Consider the following 10,265-nt stretch of genomic DNA (forward strand, 5'->3'; position numbering starts at 1 on the left):
CTCCTAAAAAGTGATAAATCTTAATAACTAGTAGATTTGGAAAAGAAACAATTTTGTTTCTGAAATAAGATATTAGATATTACAACAAAAAAACAATGTACAAGAAAAATCATTGTGTAAAGAAAAAAAAGAAAGGTTTTATTTTCATCACAACAGTCAACCAAATTGTTTCAAGTCAAAAAAAAAATTATATTTATGAAATCAAAAGCCTGTTGCAAACATGTTCAAATCATGAACATGTTTACATCTCACTGTCAAGGAACCACATTTAAGGCTGGGAGTTCAACACAATTGCTTCCAGAATAATGGCCAAAATAGTTATGAATTCAAACTTGATATGTTTTGAATTAAAGTATTTAATGACATCAGAAGATTGGTCTGACGTCAGACCAATCTTTCACGCAGAAAAGCTTGGGCGGATTTTTGCAAAGCTTCTAAATCCTTGTAATCATCTGTCTGCTTATTAAATTAATTTGAATTCAAAAATACTTGACTAACTGACATGTGTGAGTGTGTCTATGTCTTTCTAGCGGATAAACAGACAAAAAAAAGCGTCTCCTGGACGCCAGTGACGTCAGTGAGTACGTATTACGCTCTCGGTTCCGTACGAAATTGTTGTTGTTGTTTAATTTGAGTGCGGCTGCGCACTGCCCAACGCTTTCGCCGTTGCCGCCGCTTCGCACACAGCTAGGCAGGGGAAAGAAAAAAAACAACAAAGAAACACGGACTGGAAAAGACTGAGTGGAAACGGGATAGTTTCTGCGGCCTCACGGTCATATTATTCAGGAGGCGGAGCTGCATATTTACCTTAATCTTAGCTTCGCTCTGACCAACCTTACCCTTATGTGATCGCCCTACCTCATCGACGGGCACTGCCAGCGAGGGCCGAGGAACAAAATAGCATATCGCCATTATATGACCCAGTATCCAGTGTTACTTGTACCCTCCATGTGGGTGAAGGAACTGTGTGTGTCAGATTATGGCGAGAAAAACAGTTAGCAGGAAAAGGAAGGCAGGAGAGCCGAAGGACCAACAACAGGTAGGCGGAAACCGGTTGTGTTAGCATGCTAACTAAATATGTGCTAGCCAGTGTTAGCTGACAGGTGCGTCCGTGCGGCAGCTCACCCGAGTAACTACCGCTCTATACGGCCGCACAAGGAGCCGGAACGCACACACGGGAGACTTTTCAAAAGAAGGGTTCGACATTGTTTCCATTCGAGGATCAACATCCGCTAATGTTAGCCCGACGTTCGCCAACGGCAGTCCGTTACAATACAAGGGCTAACGTTAGCTCAGTGTTTGCTCGGCTCCGATAAAGGCTGACGTTTCAGCTGCTGCGTAGCTTTGCAATTACGTGGTCGCAGGTGCTCTTTTAAAGGCCACACCCCGTAGCGTGACCCTGCGGGTCAAACCAACTTTTCGTCCCCAGCAAGAACTGAACTGAATTTCGACTGGGAACGAGATTTCCATTTTGGAATCTGACTGAGAAGCATTTTACCAACGTCAGCGTTAGCTGAGACGTCATACGTGCTCGTGTGCTGGCTTAAGTTTGTCATCGGAATGGGTGTACATTCATAAAAATGGGTCACCTGGGGAGAAGATACACATTATTGGTAGTGGTAATTTGTGAGCAATAAGTCGAAATAATATTTGTTTGATAATGTGCCTTGCAAAAGTGTATAATTTTTCACGTTTTGTTTATAATCACAAACTCCAATGTATGCCTTTTTGATTATATGTTACTTTTTGTACATTCTTTGTAGGAAAATCCGCAAAGGATAGCATGCATTTCTATTGAGTCTCCTTGACTCTGATGCCCCTAAATAAAGGGGCAACAGGACGCCCTAAAAAGTCCCATAATTTGCATTTAAAAAGCAGATGCAGACATATTCCAACCTTGCCATCTCAAAGGTTCTACAAAGCATTGGCATCAATAAAATGCTTGTCTCGTTTGTAAAGGCATTTGAACTCATGAATGATTTTCTTTCTTCTGATTACAAATAACTTAGATAAAGTCTATCTCATCAATCCCAGCAATAAACTGCGATTTCATCACATTTGAAACATTTCAACAGGTATGAGAACTGCACTGTATCGTCTCCACAGGTCGCTGTTTTGCACCTTTGAGTTTTTTTGTACTTTAAATAAGTTTTCATTTTAGTTGAGTCAAACACTAAGAATGTCTTTATTTTTACAATTTCTTTTTACAGTTTGAACCGTTTCGTTATGCTCTTATCAGTTTTGATTCTTAGCGGAAATAAATATTGCTTAACGACTTTATTACTCCTGAGAATGCAGGGTAGCCTTTTCTCGCTTGTAATAAAAACTCTCCCTTTTCCTCTGCCTTCTTCCACAGCTAGGCTGGTGTCAAGCGCCACAGAAGCGGATCCGTATTTCTTGTTCGTCGCGGCATGCCCAGCAGTGGTGCGGCAGTCGGCGCTCCGTCGTGTGCGCTCTCCGTGGACGCGAGTTCAGGCCCCAGCAGCAGCATGAGTTGCGGCTCCAACGGAGCCTGCGTGGCTTCGCGGCCGGCAGGCTCCCTGGGATCCTCAAGGAGAGGGAGTTCTCTCTGGGACGGCTGAACAAGGTGTTTGCTTCGCAGTGGCTCAACCACAGACAGGTGGTGTGTGGGACCAAGTGCAACACGGTGAGCTAATCCAGTTTTTGGCGCCCGTCTTTGTGTTTTGATGTTCCTCGTGCATATGTTGTACTTAACCGGCTACGTATTCTTCTTTTGTTTGCAGCTTTTTGTCGTTGATGTCCTGACGGGGAAAATAACACGCATTCCAATGCTGAAGGACAGGGAGTGTAGTGACGCAGGCGCTGGGACAGTGGGTGCTATGACGACAGGGCGGCAATATCTCCCAACAGGGGGCTCTCATGCCCGGTTGGACCAGCAGGGCTGTGGCATACATGCAATTGAACTCAACCCCTCAAAAACTCTGCTTGCCACTGGAGGAGATAACCCCAATAGCTTAGCCATCTACCAGCTGCCAACACTGGACCCTGTTTGTGTTGGAGATGTAAGTGTTTCTTGTGTGGTCATTTTTATATGTTGTTCAGACATGCAAGCATAATTAGTGAAATAGTGCCTCGACTTTCTGTAATTTGCTAATAATGTATGGGCCAGAACCTGATTTAAAATAAAAGTCAAAATTCAAAGGTTTAAATTTTATTTCTAAAAACGTTTTGTTGTTGTTCGCCGAGAATTTGCTAAAGGGAATCGTCATAACCTTTTCACGAGTCAGTTTGATTTATCTTTTTTAGTTTATTTGATCTAAAGCACTTAGACTTGCACATAATTGTTACAATCAATCAATACTTCAACTACGCCAATTAATATAAGGAAATTCAAAACATAAGTCAGGTGAAAGTAATTAATATGTTTGCACACTGCAACTTATACAGGTTCTCCCTGGTTTGGGGAAACACCTCCTCCCTTTGGCAAAATTTTTTACCTTCCATCTAAAAGTGAAACACCTCCCTGGCCTCTTCTAAACACTTCTAACCAGGTCAGATTCAGCCAACTGATTGGCTGAATCACGTGGGCTTTGCCGAAACATGTGATTCTCCCACCTGAGCTGTGGATTTCTGAGCTGTGGATTTCTGCAGCTTCTCCGTAGCTTCTATGGGCCTCTTTGCTGCTGCTCTTATTAATGCTTTCATTTCCCAGCCTTATAGTTTGGGTAGCTTGGTGTGTTTTGGTAGAAGATTTGATGCATTACTTCGTGTTAGTGTTATACATTAAAATTCCATTAATATACAATAAAGCTTGCAGTTGATAAGATACTCTATATATGATCTTAAAAGTCAGAGAAACCCTGTTTTTATATTTTATTTTAACAAATGAAAGTGGAGTTCTCATTCTGTTATAGTTAAAGCCGTTGTTTTCACGTGGGCTTTGCCGAACCCCCTCCCCCCCCCCCCCCCACACACACACACACACAAAAGCGTTCAAAATGCCATATTGTCTAGAGCACGGTCAATTAAAGGGGTCAAAGCAGTCCACAGTAAACGTGTGCAGCTTGCCCCGTCTATTGTGTCGAGTACAGTGGAATATTCTGCAGCACTGTGCAGTAACTCCTGGAATGCTGCAGCACATTATCTAGTAGAACAGGCTAGATAATGTGTTTCAGTACAATGAGAAAATTCAATTTTCTATCACTTAAAAGTTCACAGATTTATTTTGGTAGTGATAGGTCTTTTAAAACCGCTCAACCCATTTAAACAGGATAAATTAGGAAAATACAAAAGATGAGTTTTGGATTCTGTGAAAAATGAATTGTTTCCTACAGCGTTTCATGAGACAGTGAGTCAGTTTGGGAGTTTTATTCTAAATCCACACGTCAAGGTTCTTAAGTTGTTAAATAGGAGCAACTAAACTAAAAAAATATTCTGTAACTTTTGGATATTATGATGTTTCACATCAAAACCATTTTGTTTTCCAGAATGGTCACAATGACTGGATTTTCTCCATAGCGTGGATCAATGACACCATGGCTGTTTCTGGTGAGTAAGCATGAATTGTGTGGCCTCTGGCCAGTCGGTAAAACCAGCAGGTTTAGCAATTATTTCTGTGACCGTTTTACAAAATCCTCACCTTTCACCTACTTACTGGTTTGGCTGTTTATCCGCTGTGCGGGCTTTCATCTGCAGGGTCCAGGGACGGCTCCATGGGTCTGTGGGAGATCACAGAGGAAGTAATCGGTCAGTCTGAGAGGAGTCCGAGTGACGACACGGTTCCATCTTACGCGCACATCTCCCACCGTGCCCTGAAGGACATTCCCAAGGAGTATACCAACCCATACAACTGTAAAGTTCGTGCTCTGGCCTTCAATAACACCCATAAAGTAAGACCTCTGGATCTCCCGCAGTTTGAATCCCCTTAGTTTTTTTCTGTTTTTAGTAGCACAGATGAGACGAATTTTTCATCTTTAAGAGATAAATGCTGATACTTGTTTCTATAACTCTGTATAAAACAGCTTAAGTTATTACGTAAGTCATAATAGAAAAAACCGTTGATGAAAATGAGCAGTCAAGCTCATAAAATTTGTAATTAACTCTGATCTATCACACAACTAAATTAATGTGAAGAAACTTTCCCATTTCTTTGTCATGATTAATGTTCCCTTGTGCTAGTTATGACTGTTGAACAAAATCCCCCCAAAATTTGTTGTCTGAACTTTTAACTTTTTTTAAAAGATTTTTTTAAATTTAAATTTCCTCAAAAAATCTGTTTGTATTTGTTGAATTAGTAAGCTCATCTTGAGATGCTGCTTTTTGTTCATGTGGGAATACAATGGAATACATCTTTATGTAGCAACTTTAGGAGTGGATGGATTAATGGACTTAGTAAACATTTGCATTAAGGGTTGTTGAATAAAAACTTTAATGGAATGAAATTGTTTTTAACTGGTTAGTCTTTCATGAAACTAGGCACAAGTTGGTATAATAACCACATGTTACAAATGACACTTTAAAATGTGATCCAATTAATTTAGCTATAAACATTAAGACATTTTTTTTTATGCTACAATTTTTGTATGATGGAAAATCACCATGCATGTAATATTTTCGGCTTGTTGCATGAACCTTTTCTGTGTGTCAGAACAAGGTGTGTCAGAACTATTGTACACAATTTTCATTGTGTACAAAAGTTGATTATTTTTAATTGGTTGAGATTCTCAAAGTTTGGGACATAGTCATGAAAAACATGAGGAAATCAGGAAAATGTGGAGTGATCCTGATCTATATCTCTACTGTAACCTTCAGCAGTGGTGTCATAATTAGAGTAACCTTGAAAAGATTTAACAGACCAACTGATTAACGTTGGACAGAAACAGACGGGGGAGGGACAGAAGTGCGTCGTTCTAATGTCTTTAGATCGCTGTCACTTTCCATGTTATCAAAACCACTTTAATCCACAGAGATGCTCTGATGGACATTTTTGTTCATTTTAAAGCTGCAACTTTTTTGTAATCTTGCTTTAATTTTATATGTAGAATTTATCACATCTAATTTGACCAATAACATAAACCATAGACCGATCTATAATGACACTTTGGAGATAATGTAAGCTTTCTTTTGGGATTAAGAACTTATTTTTAAATGGAAAACTGTCTGAATACTTCACAGTTTCACTAATAATTACTTCTTCGTCCTTCCTGTCTCTGCGGTTAAACCTGGTGCAGTCAATTCTCATTCTGTTAAAAAGAGACCAAAAAGATACTTGGAAACAGCAGAAACTTTTTTTTTTTTTTTTCATTTCTCATGCCCCATATTTTAGTGGTTTATGTCTTGACTTTCTGTGCGGTTTTTCTTTTTTCAGGAGCTGGGCGCTGTGTCCTTGGATGGTTATTTTCACCTCTGGAAAGCAGAGCATAATTTGTGCAAGGTACATGACTAAATGATCATTTGGTCTATTCTGTGATTTATCGTGCGTTTCTATGTGCTCACCTTTGCAGGAAGTAGACTGAGATTGCACGTGTCTTTTATTTTCTGCTGCAGTTTTCTACATCTATGGAGCATGAGAATATAATTTTGTAGAAAATATGTGCTTTTCATATCAAATTTAACTTAAAATTCTTGCCATTTCCGCATCGTCTCTACAGATACTGTCCACCAAGCTGCCTCACTGCAAAGAGAATGTGTGTTTAGCATATGGACAGGACTGGTCCGTGTACGCTGTGGGTTCTCAGGCCCATGTTTCCTTTCTGGATCCACGCCAGCCTACCCACAACATCAAGTCTGTTAGTTCTCGAGAGAGAGGAAGCGGTAAGTTTCCAAAGAAGATGTAAAATCCAGAGATTTTACATCGTTGGATTTGACTCTTGTGAAATACTTAGTGCTCACTAATAAACTTAAAAAAAAAAAAAAAAGATTTTGTGTGACTAAATGATGAAGTCACATCATCCTGGAGGAACTCAAGCTCGTTTTTTGACGAGATTAACTCTTACAATTACATTTATTTTAATATTAGCTACATATTGTTTAAAAATATTTTAGCTTGACTAAGTTCATGGTTTGGCGTTTGATACTTTAAACTTTATATCCTTTATAGTAGTCATCAATTAGTCGATCTAAAGTTGATTTACATTATCTGTTAAGCGACCATTTTCTTAAAAAAAAAATCTTACGTTTTTTTCTTGGCCAACTGTCTTTTATAACATGAAGGACTAGATTTTTCATTATATGCTTAATAGAGAAAAAACTGCATTTATAAATTATTTTGTCAGCTGTATTAAATACTATCTGAATTGACCGACAAAGCTTTTTCCCGTCACATTATTAAACATATTTATAAAATATAACCAAACATGAACTTATCATATTGCTGAAAAGACGAAAAGAATAAATGACTTAATATTCATACGGAGGTACCGTTGGTGGTTGCTCTCGAAGGAAAGTGAGACCTTCCCTCGATGGCGACGGCCCTCAAAATAAACCTGTTTAATTGAAGCAAAGGTTGTTTTTTTTTTCCATCATCGTACAATGCGGTGACATCCAGCACAACCGAATGAGCACTATGAAAAAGATGGCTGCTAGAGCTTGTTAAGTGTTTGTATTTCAAAACAGAACCGCGTGAAGTGCATTTAACGTCCCGAACCGGATTCTGTTTGGACTCTTTCTTGTTATGTTGTGGCTCCGCCGTCTTTATTTCTGTATCTGGCTCCGCTTAAGGATGACCAGCGGCGCCTTCTGCTGCATGGCGGCCAAACTACAATACCGAAAGAAGGTGTAAGCGGACATTATTAGTTAAAGAATTTAAACTAATTTTAATGTAATAAACTATTAATTGACAATTGTAAGTCGATTAATGCTTTGCATCCCTACTCTGTATCTTTTGTCTTCCTGTCATTAATGCTTAGCTATGTCTTTGTGCAGGGATCCGATCCGTGAGTTTCTATGAGCACATTGTGACTGTGGGTACCGGTCAAGGTTCTCTTCTCTTCTACGACATCCGGGCTCATAGGTTCCTGGAGAACCCGTTCAATCCATCCAGTGGGTATCGGAAAAGTGCCCCAGATGGCATCCTTAAGCTAACCACAGGGAAAGGCTGGCTGGTAAGCGTTTTTCTTTGTTTTTCTTTTAGAACTTCTTTACCGAAAGATGACAGAAATAGGATGTTTAATCTCCAAACCTTGCCTTCCTGTTCTGGGCTGCTTTCAGAATCATGATGAAACATGGAGGAGTTACTTCTCAGACATTCACTCCTTCCCCAACGCTGTGTACACCCACTGCTATGACGACTCTGGTACCAAGCTGTTTGTAGCCGGCGGACCGCTCTGCTCTGGCCTGCACGGAAACTACGCAGGACTGTGGAGTTAGCCTCTTCCTCTCCTCGTCAATCAGCTCCTTCCCTACGTCTCCATCGTTCTACAGAAGTCCCTCCATCTTACTCGCTTAAGTTCATCCACATCACCTTCATTGGGATCTGTTTTGATCAGCCGATCATCTGTTTTGCTCACACTTGGACTCAGGAGCATGGTGTTTCATAATTTAATGTTGTTGCTGTGTATATTTGTATCCACTTTTATGTTCTCATCTTCCCCAAATAACCCCTTTCACCTTTTATTTGTTTTGACCCTGCCCACCCCTCCTTTTTTTATTTTATTTATATATATATATATATGTAGTTATATATATATAAATATAGATATGTATATAAAATGTACAATTAACTAATAATTTAAAAAGCTACTAAGTCTGCCACTGAGAAACTCAGAGTTTTGAAAAACATTAAGAATAAAAATATTCATTTTAGCATCATTAATACATTCACATCCAACCTGCAGGGATTACGCTGTGGTCTTTTGCTCGCTTATTTTTGTACTCAAGGATAGTGTTAACTGCTGCTTTCTCTGTGATAAATAAGTGCATTTGTAAAAAAAAACGACAACAAAAAAATAACAAAACAAAAAGAACAGCATTCACTCGAAATAGTTTTTCCTTCTTTCGCATAAATGGACAGCAATAATGACTGAAGGATTACTGATGCCATTCCTGTAGATGGACCGAGCACGAGTGCAGGTTGACATCTGAGAACGATCAACACTCGCAAAGTACTTCTTCCCTCTGCTCTCAGAAGTAAAACAAAGAACCGGATCAAGTGAGAGATTTATTATTTTTTTTCTTCCTCTTCCTCTTATCTTCACCGAGATGATGTAAAGGAGAAAAATTGTGTTAGAATTGATAAGCGCAGTGTTATTGCTCTGCTAGGACGTAATATAGAAATTTTTTTTTTTGTTTTGTTTTTCTCCACTTTGATCCAACGGGCGATCGATCCCATGCTGATGATCTGATTTACTTCATTTGTATTTATTTTACCACCTTTTTACCTTGTCGTCTTCGTTTTGTTCATCTTGCTTCTTCTAAAGGATGATGGTTTTGATTGCATGATCACATATGGTCCATCGGGAACAGTTTCTCAGAAGCGATGCAAAGAAAGCTCATTATGTTTGGAAATTCTCCTGGCGCATACATATTTATAAATGTATATTTTCTCTCATAGCCACTCGCCCTCTCTTTTAACAAGCCGTGAGTGGCTGTGCTTCCCCTTGTTATAGGTAGAATCAGGGTTGGCTTCAGCTACGTCTTTGCCTTCCTGAAATCTTTCTGTGAAAGACAGCCACAGAGTTAATCATCAGTTTCCTTTTCTACATGAAATAAAACAATTCTGACCAAGTACTGACTAAACATCCAACACTTTAAGGTGTATTTTATATAAATATATAAATGTGTATATGTGTGTTCGTAAAAGAAAAAGAAAAAAATGCATTAAGGACAGTTGCGGACATTTTCTGTTGTACGCCTGAGAAATTGTGTGGATTGATCCGTCTCCTTGGTGACACTTTTTTTATATACAAGCCTCGTGAATGTTTTTACAAATGACTGAAACAGGATATTGTAAGATATAAACACTTGGGGATATAAATCTAATTCTTTAAAAAGGAGTAAATAATACAATAAAATGTATATTAATGTATCTGTTTTGTTGTTTGGCTTTTTTTTTTTTTTTTGGTTTTGAGGCGTCAACTTGATAGAAATTATGTAAGCAGTTCTTTCAACAGAAATGTGATAGTCCAGAGGTTGTCAATGTTGTGGTCAGGACCCCCAATTTAACTCCCACCTCTTATTTTTTGGAAGACCCTGTTTATGCCTTTAATCTCACAAAAAAAATGTAAAAGTACAGCTAAAAGTTATCAAAATTAATGTTTTCTTTCACGTTTGACTTACAAAATAATGCCTGTATACTTAACTTGGAG

General features: G+C 38.9%; 1 protein-coding gene across 1 annotated transcript; it reads left to right on the forward strand.

The window, feature by feature from the left end:
• Positions 1–628: 628 nt before the first annotated feature.
• On the forward strand, positions 629–9,985 carry dcaf12 (DDB1 and CUL4 associated factor 12). Its single transcript, XM_055027596.1, has 9 exons — positions 629–1,039; positions 2,357–2,647; positions 2,745–3,023; positions 4,449–4,509; positions 4,657–4,850; positions 6,329–6,394; positions 6,612–6,774; positions 7,885–8,063; positions 8,170–9,985. Exons 1-9 carry the CDS (start codon positions 980–982, stop codon positions 8,326–8,328), a joined length of 1,452 nt encoding a protein of 483 aa, XP_054883571.1. The 5' UTR covers positions 629–979; the 3' UTR covers positions 8,329–9,985.
• The last annotated feature ends 280 nt before the right edge of the window (positions 9,986–10,265 follow it).

This window comes from Poeciliopsis prolifica, unplaced genomic scaffold (genome assembly GCF_027474105.1).
Source record: "Poeciliopsis prolifica strain line A6 unplaced genomic scaffold, Auburn_PproV2 SCAFFOLD003, whole genome shotgun sequence".
NCBI classification, from domain to species: domain Eukaryota; kingdom Metazoa; phylum Chordata; class Actinopteri; order Cyprinodontiformes; family Poeciliidae; genus Poeciliopsis; species Poeciliopsis prolifica.